Raw genomic sequence first — 13,604 nt, forward strand, 5'->3', positions numbered from 1 at the left:
CAGGCCTACCACATCTTCTAGGTTCACCGTGATTTGATTCAGTCCATCTGAATCATTACCCATGAAAACCTTCTCCATTACGGGTACCTCCCCAACATCCTCTTCAGTAAACACCGAAGCAAAGAAATCATTTAATCTTTCCACGATGGCCTTATCTTCTCTAAGTGCCCCTTTAACCCCTCGATCATCTAACGGTCCAACTGACTCCCTCACAGGCTTTCTGCTTCGGATATATTTAAAAAAGTTTTTACTGTGAGTTTTTGCCTCTACAGCCAACTTCTTTTCAAATTCTCTCTTAGTCTGTCTTATCAATGTCTTACATTTAACTTGCCAATGTTTATGCTTTATCCTATTTTCTTCTGTTGGATCCTTCTTCTAATTTTTGAATGAAGATCTTTTGGCTAAAATAGCTTCTTTCACCTCCCCTTTTAACCATGCCGGTAATCGTTTTGCCTTCTTTCCACCTTTCTTAATGTGTGGAATACATCTGGACTGTGCTTCTAGAATGGTATTTTTTAACAATGACCACGCCTCTTGGACATTTTTTTACTTTTGTAGCTGCTCCTTTCAGTTTTTTTCTAACAATTTTTCTCATTTTATCAAAGTTTCCCTTTTGAAAGTTTAGCACGAGAGCCTTGGATTTGCACACTGTTCCTTTTCCAGTCATTAAATCAAATTTGATCATATTATGATCACTATTGCCAAGCGGCCCCACCACCGTTACCTCTCTCACCAAGTCCTGTGCTCCACTGAGAATTAGATCTAAAATTGCTCCCTCTCTCGTCGGTTCCTGAACCAATTGCTCCATAAAGCTATCATTTATTCCATCCAGGAACGTTATCTCTCTAGCTTGACCCGATGATACATTTACCCAGTCTATATTGGGGTAATTGAAGTCTCCCATTATTACTGCACTACCAATTTGGTTAGCTTCCCTAATTTCTCTTAGCATTTCACTGTCCATCTCACCATCTTGACCAGGTGGACGGTAGTATACCCCTATCACTGTAGTCTTCCCTGATACACAAGGGATTTCTACCCATAAAGATTCAATTTTGCATTTAGTCTCATGCAGGATGTTTATCCTGTTGGACTCTATGCCATCCCGGACATAAAGCGCCACACCTCCTCCCGACTGCTCCTCTCTGTCATTGCGATATAATTTGTACCCCGGTATAGCACTGTCCCATTGGTTATCCTCTTTCCACCATGTCTCTGAGATGCCAATTAAGTCTATGTCATCATTTACTGCTATACATTCTAATTCTCCCATCTTACTTCTTAGACTTCTGGCATTAGCATACAAACATTTCAAAGTTTGTTTTTTGTTTGTATTTTTATTCTGCTTTTTAATTGATAGGGATAAGTTAGAATTTTTTAGCTCAGGTGAGTTTTTAGTTACAGGCACTTGGACTACTTTTCTAATTATTGGAACCTCACTGTCGGGATGCCCTAATTCTAATGCATCATTAGTATCTTTTAAAGATACATCTCTCTGAACCATGCGCTGCTGAGCGACTGTCGGCTTTCCCCTTTGTTCTAGTTTAAAAGCTGCTCTATCTCCTTTTTAAAGGTTAGCGCCAGCAGTCTGGTTCCACCCTGGTTAAGGTGGAGCCCATCCCTTCGGAAGAGACTCCCCCTTCCCCAAAAGGTTCCCCAGTTCCTAACAAAACTGAATCCCTCTTCCTTGCACCATCGTCTCATCCACGCATTGAGACTCCGGAGCTCTGCCTGCCTCTGGTGACCTGCACGTGGAACAGGGAGCATTTCAGAGAATGCTACCCTGGAGGTTCTGGATTTAATCTTTCTACCTAAGAGCCTAAATTTGGCTTCCAGAACCTCCCTCCCACATTTTCCTATGTCGTTGGTGCCCACGTGTACCACGACAGCCGGCTCCTCCCCAGCACTGTCTAAAATCCTATCTAGGTGACGCGTGAGGTCCGCCACCTTCGCACCAGGTAGGCATGTTACCAGGCGATCCTCACGCCCACCCGCCACCCAGCTATCTACATTCCTAATAATCGAATCACCAACTATGACGGCCTACCTAACCCTTCCCTCCTGGGCAGTAGGCCTTGGGGAGATATCCTCAGTGCGAAAGGACAATGCATCACCTAGAGAGCAGGTCCTTGCTACAGGATCCTTTCCTGCTACACCTGGTTGGTGCTCTCCCATTATGAGACCTTCTTCCTCCAAGGCAGCACCACATGGTAGATAACTTCAAAAATTATGCCGATGAAACATACCTTAAATGCAGAGTTACATTCATAAAGTTGACAAGGCAAGGAGAGCAAGCAGTAAAGACAGAACCCGGCGTTTAAAGGGAGTTGCCACTTTGAATAATAAAGAAACCTTTACTTTAAATCCTTAAACTTTTGGACCTATTAAGTTTCTTTGCATCTCCTTTGGCATTGGAAATTGATTATTTGGAGTGTATTTCTCTGGTTCCACTATTTGTGAACCATAGTACTTGGCCATACTCATGGCTCCTTCCAGAAAGTGATGAGTTTGCAACCCAACATTGGTTCCTAAGTGACGACACTGTGTAATGGGGGAGACTCTCTCCATCCCAGGCCTGTGAGCACTGCCTCCATATCATCTCTGGCCGTAGTTTGCCTGAGTGGCAGGGACAGAGCTTGGGAATTTCAGTAGGATCTCCCTCATAGCAAATGAAGTACTAGAAAGTCCAGCCATGGAAATGAAGGTCAATAAAAATTTATTAAGTTAGTCCAACTTTTTTGTTGGACTAATTTAATAAATTTCTTGACTAGCTCTTGGGAGTTAATATTCCCTTCAGTGAGCCGCAAAATGACCAGGTCAGAACCAAGGATGATGATGTCTGAACGTACATGTGAATCATAGATTGTAGGCCATGTCATCTTTTGCTCTGACCTGCTCATTTTGTTTTGATCTGATGAAGGAAGTATCGGTTCCTGAAAGCGAGTCCAGAAATGTACAAAGGCCAGTAAGAAGCTATCACCTTATATATGTTTTTCATGTTTTGAATTGTATTTCTAGGCATTGAACTGGACTAACACAGCAACCCACTACTTTATCTTGGGGGTGAGTAACTTTAGCAGCAAGACAAGCTCTAGGAGCTACACCTTCAGATTTAAGGATTAGCATCGTTTGCCTCTGACCTGATGAAAGATTTTGGTGGTTCCAGTTTGGCTGAAACAAGTCCTAGGTGTATAGATTTGCCACAATATGCATTTAGGGGGCAGGGAAACAACACTGCATTAGCACTGACAATACTGCATTGCCACTGCACTGCACCTAAGGTTCTTTACAGTGCACTGCTACCAGTGATTTCCCACCGTAATAGCACCAGAGCTTGCTCATCATGGGAAATAAAGGAGCAGTGGCATCCAGGAGGAGAGAAATGTCTGCCCAGGTGTTACCTGAATATCCCAAAGGATAGCTGTCCGGTCCCAGCCTGCTGACAAGAGCTGCCTGGAGTCAGGACTGAAACATACAGTTTCTACACTCTTACTGTGACCTGAAACACAAAAAGTGAACAGTAGTGTGAAATGTAGAGTATTGTTTGTAGAATGCATTCATTAAGAAGTAATGTGCTCTGCTGGCTTTAATGTGCTATAGATAAAGCACACATATTACACATTTGGAACAGAAAGCAGTGTTTACATATTTTTCATTCCCCAGCTGTATTTACTTTATCTCCTATGCAATAGACAAGCAGTAGCTGTAAGCAAAGAGATGGATTCTACCTTTCCCTTTGAGTTTCCTTGAAGTTTTTCTTCCCTGCCTCATGCCTTTCCTGGTTGGGAATGCACATTTGAATTTTATGCTCTTGTCTTACACACCTTAACTTTTATCAAACACCTTTTTTAATTGAATTTCCTAGAGAGTTTCCCAAGCCTCGCTGACATATTATATATGTCATCACGTTGGATACAGGAGCTAACAACAACCTCTCCATCAGGCCGATTCAGTAAAGTCCGCGGGAGAGCGGACGAACGCCCGCTCTCCCGGCGAGCGCACAGGCCACTCGCCTGTGCACGCGATTCTCTATTTAAATGAGCCCAGGCGGTAGAAACAGGCAAAAAGGAGGCACTAGGGACACTAGCGCGTCCCTAGCGCCTCCTTTTAGCCCGGAGCGGCAGCTGTCAGCAGGTTTGACAGCCGACGCTCAATTTTGCCGGTGTCGGTTCTCGAGCCCGCTGACAGCCACGGGCTCGGAAACCGGACGCCAGCAAAATTGAGCATCCGGTTTTCAACCCGACAGCCGCCGGCCCATTTAAAATTTTTTTTTTTTTGAATATATTTTTATTAAAGTTTTGCAATGACAACAACAGACCAACATGATCAACAACCAGAATATAACTTTATACTGAAGAACAAGCCAACCCACCCCCCGCCTCCCCCCCTCCCACCCACCCACTTTGTACAGTATAGGGGCATAATGCAAGGGGTGAGGTACAGTTACTTGTACTGAATCCAAATGTGGGGCCAAGAATGAGCCGGGGCACCACTAGGGAGACGGGCCATACAGACAATAAACTACTGCATCCCTGCAATCCCTTCGTCCTCTGGGACCAATCGCCAGGTAGCCGGTACTGGACCAGTATGGGGCCCTAAATACGCGGTGAAAGCCGCCCAGGTTTGAGAGGTGTGTATAAGCTTCTTTGGCGTAGCCGACGTAACCAGGGCGTGTTCCATGGAACAGAGGTTCACCAAACGTCTGAACCACTGTTCATAGCTGGGCCGGTGGGCTTGAAGCCACTCCGCCAAAATAAGTCTTTTTCCCACCAGACCAGCCTTGACCACGAAAAGTCACCGGGAAGCGGAGAGTGGTACCAAAGCTGGAATGTCCGCTCCAAATAGCCAAAGATGGGGGTGGAGCGGCAGTTTAACTTTTAGAAAAGCAGAACAGGCGGCACATATCTTTCTCCAGAATTGGAGTATCACTGTGCAGTCCCAAAAACAGTGAAAGTATGAGGCCGGGTCCGCAGCGCACTTGGGACACCGGGAAGATGGTGTTATTTTCATTTGCTTGGCCCTTTGTGGTGTAATATAACATTGCCAAAGAAACTTATACTGAGACTCCCGCAAGATAATGTTATCTGACACAGTAGATAAATCCAGGAAGCATTGCTTGAATTCCGACAAGGTGAGGGAGAAAAGATCCCAGGCTGCCCATTTCTCATATAGAGAGTCTATCGTATGAGGGTCAACTAAGCGTAGGGTTTCTTTATAGTAGTAAGAGATGGCAGGTTGTCCCCTCCTCCCCACTTGAACAACGTCGCGGAGGCGCTGAGCCGCAGGGGTATCTGCCAGCGAGGTCTGTCTGGACTTAATAAAGTGTGTAATTTGATAGTAGGCGTACAGGTCAGTGGCTGGCAAAGCGAAACGTCTTTGCAGCGAAGCAAAGGAGGAGAGAGTCCCAGTCGGCCCCTCATATAAGTCATAGATATAGGTAAGTCCTATGCGTCTCCAGCGCCCAAAAGTGCTCACTGTCATCCCGGGAGGGAACATATCGTGACCGGTGATAGTGAGAGCAGAGGTAAGGATACCCTGTATACCCCCAAGTTTGCATAACAACCTCCAGGCCTCCCGGCAGGTACTCAAAATAACTTGTGATTTGAGATATGCAGGGAGGGCCTGCGTAGGCATTTGTAACAGCGGGTTTAAAGAGGGCACTGCGAACCACTCCAAGAGACAGAGATGGGGGGAAAAAGTCGCTGTCGAAAAAAGCCAGTCCCTAACATAACGTAAGCCGCAGGCTAGGTTGTATAAAGGCAGGCTAGGACATCCCAGCCCCCCCCCCCCCCCCCCCCCCCACTCCCAAGGGCTGGTGAGAATTGTCATAGGTAAGCGAGCTTTTTTGCCGCGCCACAGAAATTTTTTTAGGGCCCTGTTAATTGTCTGGTGATCCCGTGCTTTAATCCACAGGGGTGCCATTTGGATAGTGTAGAGCCACTTGGGAAGAAGGACCATTTTAAAGAGGTGAATGCGGCCCACCAGTGACAACGGGAGCGAAGCCCACCCCCGTAACGTATCCGTCGTGTGCTTCAGGAGAGGTTTGATATTAACATTATAGAAATCGGGCAGTCGCACCGGAATTCGTATGCCGAGATATTTAAGGGAGTCAGACACCCACCGAAGGGGGAAATCCCCCGCCCACGCTCCTCTTAGAGTCCCAGTAACATCTAACGCCTCCGACTTATCATAGTTGATGCGCAAGCCCGCAATAGAGCCAAAATCCTGCAGAAGCTCCATAATCACTGGTAGAGAGCGGTGCGGTCGTGTGACAAACATTAACAAATCATCGGCAAACGCCGCTATTTTGAAGATTTGGTGGGGCCCACCAAAGCCCTTCACCTGTCTACATGCGTCAATTTTGCGTAGTAAAGGATCAATAGCCAGGATATACAACAAGGGGGAAAGTGGGCACCCCTGGCGAACTCCCCGCCGGATAGCCACCGAACCCGATAATCTACCGTTCGCTAAAATATAGGAGGAGGGGTTGTCATATAGGAGCAATATATAATGTAAAAAATCCCCGCCTATACCAAACCGCTGTAACACAGGGAACAAGTAAGACCACGCCACCCTATCGAAGGCCTTCTCCGAGTCGAATCCGATGGCCAGGGCAGGTATAGCTTGAGTTTGACAGATGGTCAGAGCAGTGAGTAGCTTGATGATGTTAACCTGCGGTTTGCGGCCACGGATAAAGCCAGTTTGGTGAGGGGAAACCAGTTGGGGAAGAAAAATACTTAAGCGTACCGCCAGAACCTTGGCCAATATTTTTTGGTCACAATTTAACAGGGAAATCGGTCGATAGGAGGAAGGGCTGGCCAGGTCCCTACCTGGTTTGGGAAGGACGATAATATGGGCGTCGGTGAATCTGGGGGAAAAACCCTGATTAACAAGCCCATCCATGAAATACCGGGTCAGGGTGGTGCCGATGGAAAGAAGGAGAATCTTGTAAAAATCGTACGTAAACCCATCAGGCCCGGGAGACCGTCCAGGCGGAGCCGCTGAAATAGCCTGGGTTACTTCGTAAGTCTGTAGGGGCTGATTCAAAAAATCACGTTGTGTGGCTGTCAGTGTAGGGAGGGGCAGATCCCTAAAAAAACTATCTTCGTCTTCCTGCCCCGCCGGAGGGTCCGAGGCATACAAGTCAGTATAAAACTGCCGGAACACCTCACAGATTTCCGATTCTGTGCTAACCCTGTCACCAGAAGGGGTAGTCAAGGTAGGGATAATGGACTTTGGTTTCTGAGTCCTATCTAAGTTGGCAAGAAGTAGACTAGGTTTGTTCCTATATTTAAAAAGCTGCTGTTGTCCTTTGTGGAGATAGTGTTTAGTTCGAAGATCCAATAGAGTGTTCAAACGGCCTAACACACTGTAATAATTGGTCCTAGTGTCCGTCGTGTTGGAGCGAGTTAACGCAGTCTTTGCCTGTTTCAGTTGGGTATCTAGGTGTAAGATGTCCTGATTTAAGAGTTTGGTACGGCTATGAACATAGGCTATTATGTCGCCCCGGATCACCGCCTTTCCCGCCTCCCAGTATGGCTGAGGTCGATCGACAGGTTGGCTATTATTGTGAGCGTAGTCCGCTCATTTTGCTTTCAAAAATTTCTGAAATTGGATATCATCTTTAAGGTAAGCAGGGAACCGCCAAAGCCTCGTCGTGTGTAAGGGCGCTGGAGAGGCCAACGTAAGGGACACTGGGGCATGGTCAGAAATGGCCTGGGTTTCGATAACAGCCGTAGTCACTTGAAAAAACGCTTCTTGTGAAAGAAGAATGTAATCGATACGGGCCATTGACCCGTGGGCTCTCGAAATGTGGGTATAGTCACGTTCAGTAGTGTGTAAAGTACGCCACACGACAAGGAGCCCCAGGTGGTGGCATAAGTATGCGACCCCCTTCTGCTTCTTTCCCTGGGGCGATGCAGAGGCAGGGCTTCTGTCCTGGACCAGATCATGAACACAATTAAGATCACCGGCCACATACAAAGTTCCTCGGGCATGTGCCTGAAGTTTGTTAGTCAAGTCCTCAAAAAACGGGTGCGTATAGTCATTGGGAGCGTACACGTTGCATATTGTGACAGGCTTCTGACACCAGATCCCCTGCAATATAATAAACCGGCCTCCCGGGTCCAGAGTTGTGTGTGAAACAACAACGTCAAGTGACTTACGAATGAGGATAGCTACTCCCGCCTTCCTGTGTACCGCTGGGGCATACACACAAGTACCCACCCAATCTCTACGGAGTTTAGCGCACTCAGTGTCTATGAGGTGCGTTTCCTGTATACAGGCTATGTCAGTCTTTAAACGCTTAAGATGGGACAGTATTTTTTTCCGTTTGATCGGCGATCCCAGGCCATTGACATTCCATGAGATAAGTTTAGCCATCTGAAACGGACCAGGACCATAATGAATCGAATAGGTAGACATTCCAAGGGGCAGGAGGGGCCTCCCAGCTCAGCCCCCCCTCACCGTACCCCCGCGCCGTCCCAAAAGAGTGGGGCCGCCGCTTGAGACATTGGATTCGCAGATACAACCAACATAAAAACCCCTGTGCGGGTAAAAGAATAGCAGTGCTCATAGACCCCCTCAGGCAAACATGCTCGGCACATGCCCCCCCCACCCCCTCGTGCCCACAACTCACCCACTGCCCTTCCCCATTTACTCCCCGTCTACCGTACCCCCCCACCCCCCTATCCCACCCCCACCCTGCCCCCCTTCCCTACCCGCACTCACTCCCCCAACCCCCCACACATTCAACCCAACCCCCAAAACAAGCACCAGTCCACAAACAGTCCTCCTCGCTCCTGGCGAAGAGGGGGGGGCCCGTGTCGGAATGTACGGGCACCCCGCCGCTCTCGTCGCATCGTCTCCGTTGGCAGCCAAACTCCGACTCCGAACCAGGAAGCACGCTCGCACCAGCCCGCTCCTCACGCTGGGCACTTCACCCGGGGGAGCTAGGTTAAAAGGTGCTCGAGTAGATGGTCGGCTCCACCACCGAGCACGCACGTCCCACGCGGGCTCTTGCCAGCTATGATCGGTCCCGGTGCGCCGTGACTCACTCCGGCTGAGCCAGCAACAGTCTCAACAGAAATAAATTGAACTTATGTAGCTCATATATGCAGAGATATTTGGCAAACTGTGAACGAAACCGGCCAAAAAACTACAAATTGCAAACCACCTCTCCCATGAAAGTGCGCCGCTTACAGGGCCTACCAAGCCCCGTGGCAGCCGTGAGTATATCAGCAGGTCACGGGGAAAAAATTTTTTTGGGCCTCCTCCGGGGTGGTAAACGTTTGAACTGTCCCATCTATCCACACTTTCAAGAGGGCTGGGAATTGTAGAGTGAACTTGATGTTCCTGTCCACCAGTTTAGAACAAATCGGCGAAAAAAGGCGCCGAAGCTGCGTCACCCGGGCCGAGTAATCTTGGGTGAGGCGTATTTTGTGGTTTTTATAAATTAGTTCTTTCTTAGCCCTGAAAGCCATCCAGATTTTCTGCTGATGCGCCGCATTTAGAACTTTGGCGATAGCTATTCTCGGGCGCTGGTCCCCGGTCCGTTTTGGACCTAGTCTATGAGCCCGTTCAATGTGAAATATGCCCTTAAGGTCCGGGAGCCCCACTGCCTCCGGAAGCCAGTCCTCGAGGAAGGGACCCAAACCTTTATCATCGACCGCCTCAGGGAGGCCCAGAAACCTCAGGTTCGCCCTCCTCGACCTGTTTTCCAGGTCATCCAGCTTGTCGCGTAGGTCTGTGATCGCCGCCTCATGTTTTCGAATCGTTACTTGGGCCGCCGCCATATCATCCTCTGCCGCCGAAATCCGGCCCTCCACGTGATCAAGTCGCGGGCTGAACTCCGAAATCGCCGCGCTCACCTCCGCCAGTTTCGAGTGTATGCTGGCAAGTTTTTCGTCTAAAGTGCCAGCGACAGTCTCCCGCAAGAGCTCAACGGTGAGTGGGAGAGGAGGGCCCGGGTCTGGTTCACTAGCTGCCGCCGCCATCTTGGGGTCTCCTGGCTTGCTCTTGTCTTTTTCTTTATCTTTCTTGGTGCTCCTGGAGGCCATCGGAAGCGGAGATCTTTGCATATATCGCACTATCGACATAAGCCGGTGTTCGATGGTACAAAAAAGTGGTGGTTCGCAACGAATAATGCCAGTTTTTATGGTGTTCGAGCAGCGGGGTGGCCGGAGCTGATGAGAATCACGTCCTCCTCAGCACATCACCCCACGTGACCCTCTAAAATTTTTTTTTATTTTTTTTTAACTTTTTTTACCCTTCGGGACCTCTGACTTAATATCGCCATGATATTAAGTCTGAGGGTGCACAGAAAAGGAGTTTTTACTGCTTTTCTGTGCACTTTCCCGGTGCCAGCAGAAATTAACGCCTATCTTTGGGTAGGCGCTAATTTCTTAAAGTAAAATGTGCGGCTTGGCTGCACATTTTACTTTCTGTATCATGTGGGAATACCTAATAGGGCCCTCAACATGCATTTGCATGTTGAGGGCGCTATTAGGTTCCGCGGGTTGGACGTGTGTTTTCCGCCCCTTACTGAATAAGGGGTAAGGGAAAACGCTCATCCAAGGGCAGGTTAACAGTGCGCTCCGTCGGAGCTTATAATGACCAAAACCATGCAGAAAGTAAAGCAAATCTTGCCCAAAAGCACTCACCTCTTAACACATGGAGGCACTCTGTGGTTGCCGTTTTCCAGACTCGGACAGTGCAGTCATGGGAGCCACTGGCAAAGAGGGTGCAGTCAGGAGAAAAACAGCCGGCCTTTACCGGACCTGAACAGAAGGCAGAAATGTCAATGCACTCTTTCAGCTTCAGTGCTGGAGATACCCCCAAACTACAGCATGTTCCTGAACAAAAAAAGCAGAGAGCTTGATGGCTGATAAAGACCACAGGACCCATCATGCCTATTGAAAGAGTGTGTTCCCTATTCCATCTCCAACTCCTTCGCTTCTTTACCACTCGGCATCATCTGTACTCATCCCAGGTTTTCTTGAATTCTGTTACTTTTTTTTTTGTTTTGTTTTCACCACTTTAACTAGGAGAGGCGTAGCAAGGGTCTCCGGCGCACGGGGGCCAATGCATTTGTGTTGCCTCCCCGGCGCCCCCACTCCCACTCCTCCTCCCAAATCTTCCTTGAAGAAATGCTTAAGGGCAAGAGAGTCGCACTATTAGAACCCCCCAAAAAGGAATGAACTGACGGACTGCTGTGATCAGCCTATGGGGCAAAAGCTTCCCTGCCTGCAGGCAGGCCATCAACATTACCCCTTTCCCCTGTGGTACTGCAAGCAAACAAAAACATTCTCTGATAAAGAATAAGACCAAAAGTCAAGGACTGTGATGTTAAATGTATACATTCTTTCAAAATTTCCAATTTTTCCGTTTCTGACCATTAGGAGAAAAAAAAGGAAAAAACATTCCAAATTTGTCCTTATTTCCAGACCTGCACACATCACTGCAGTCTTATTACAGCTCACTGCCGGTCCCCTCATCCAATACAGAATATTTGGCAACAAATTAGAAAGAGAAACATAGAGACAAAAGCTGAACTGGAAACCCCAAAACACCAGACTCTGCCTGCAGAATAACACCAGAGAAATAATCTACCATATAAATGGGCTCTGACCGACGGCCCGCAAATGTGCAGTAGAGAGCAGCTCTACCGTGCATGCGCGGGCGGGAGAGCATGTCGGTCAGAGCGGAGCTACAATATAATGCTGGGAGGAGCAGCAGCAGCAGAGCAGCGGCGGCGATATCGGGAGGAGCGGCGGCGGTATTGGAGTGTCGGGCAGGCCAGTATATGGCGCTGGGAGGAAATGCAGCGGTGGGGAGGAGCAGCTGAGCGGCACGCGAGAGAGAGATCCCCGGAGACCTCCCGTCTTCGTGTCTGCGCCATCCAGCGAGAGCGGGGCCGCACTGAAGAGAACAAGAGGGAGAGGGAAGGGGTTGTGGATGAGCTGAGAGGGGATGGGAGGGGATGAGAGTGGGGGTTGGGATTGAGAGAGGGTGGGGGGAGTGACTGAGGGAAGGGGATGGAGTGAGAGGGAGAATGAGGGGGGAGGTGAGAGTGAGGGAAGGGGGTTTCAGTGAGAGGGGAGGGAGGCAGTGGGAAAAAGAGGGTAAGACTGAGGGAAGGGAGTTTGAGTGGGGGCAGGGGAGGGAAGGGGGGGGCTGAGTAACCAAGGGGGAGGAGGATGAGTGACTGAGGTGAATGAGCGAGGAGTGTCCAAAAACGGACCAAAGAAAACATTTTAATGTAGCCCTTTGTTACGGGCTTAACGGCTTGTATAGAAATATTCAGATGCACATTTCCGAAAAATGACACAGAGAAAATCAGATTCTCCCAATTCCCATCTCAGAGAAACCGAAGCAATAGTAGTCTCACATAGAAACTTAGAAACATAGAAATGACGGCAGAAGAAGACCAAACGGCCCATCAAGTCTGCCCAGCAAGCCACGCACTTTATCCATTTTTTTTCCCCTTTTTCTCTCTCCCACCTGTTACTATTGGCTTCCAGTACCCTCCAGCCCTAATTCCCCTCCACCCAATTTAGAGAGCAGCTTTGAATCTGCATCCAAGTGACATCCAGCTCAATTGGGGGTAGCAACCGCTGCAACAAGCAGGCCACCCCCTTGCCCCATACTCATACCCACCCCTGTTTTTATTTTTTTGTTTATTTTTTTTGGAAATAGCAGCCCTCCATCCTTCCGCTCCGTGAAGGTGGAACACCAACTACTGGCCACTGGCATCCCGCTCCGTGAATGCCTCTGTGGCTACTGCCGCTCCGTGCAGTGTTTGAATGCCTCCACTTTATTCACGCCCTCTAGACTTGATGGATCCACAGTGTTTATCCCATGCCCCTTTGAAGTCGTTCACAGTTTTAGACTTCACCACTTCCTCCGGAAGGGCATTCCAGGCATCCACCACCCTTTCCGTGAAGAAATACTTCCTGACATTGGTTCTTAGTCTTCCTCCCCGGAGCCTCAGCTCGTGACCTCTGGTTCTGCTGATTTTTTTCTGATGGAAAAGGTTTGTCGATGTCTTTGGATCATTAAAGTTTTTCAAGTATCTGAACTCTCCTAACCTCCCAATCCCCAGCCCCCTCTCCTCTTCCAGTCCCCGGCACTCTTGCCCCCCACCCAGCTTTCTCCCAGACCTCCCAATCCCCAGCAGTCATGCTTCCCAGCCTCTCTCCCCTCCCAGACCTCCTAGCCAGACTCATATGCAGTGCAATAATGCAAAAAACCGAAACATCATCATTCCTCATAAAGCAAAATCAAGAAATACAAATTCATCATAATAGTAAACCATACTAATAAAAAACACAATATTTCAAAACAGATGATGAATATAACATCTAATAAATAAGAATAAGGATAAAAAAACTTAAATATTTCAAAACAGCAGATGCATCAAATAACACCCAATAATTAAAACTAAAAAAGGTTAAAAAATTTTCCCCTCTCCATACTTGGGAATTTTTTATTTCCAGTCACCCTGAGATTGTCATAGATCATTTGGGGGTGGAGGGAGGCAGGAGAGGAGGGAACACACAAATTCTCATATGCACATGTTCATTCACACACACGCACCCTTGTAC

General features: G+C 48.3%; 1 protein-coding gene across 6 annotated transcripts in view; it reads right to left on the minus strand.

The window, feature by feature from the left end:
• WDR38 (WD repeat domain 38) overlaps positions 1 to 13,604 on the minus strand; it is a 210,675-nt gene that overhangs the window by 30,300 nt on the left and 166,771 nt on the right. For all 6 annotated transcript variants that reach the window (XM_029612449.1, XM_029612448.1, XM_029612450.1 and 3 more), the window contains 2 exons: positions 10,662 to 10,778; positions 3,402 to 3,499 (listed from right to left, as the gene is read on the minus strand). In XM_029612449.1, the coding sequence (XP_029468309.1) occupies positions 3,402 to 3,499; positions 10,662 to 10,778 (215 nt within the window). The remainder of the gene's footprint in view (positions 1 to 3,401; positions 3,500 to 10,661; positions 10,779 to 13,604) is intronic.

The sequence above is a fragment of the Rhinatrema bivittatum genome, chromosome 8, assembly GCF_901001135.1.
Source record: "Rhinatrema bivittatum chromosome 8, aRhiBiv1.1, whole genome shotgun sequence".
In the NCBI taxonomy this organism is placed as follows: domain Eukaryota; kingdom Metazoa; phylum Chordata; class Amphibia; order Gymnophiona; family Rhinatrematidae; genus Rhinatrema; species Rhinatrema bivittatum.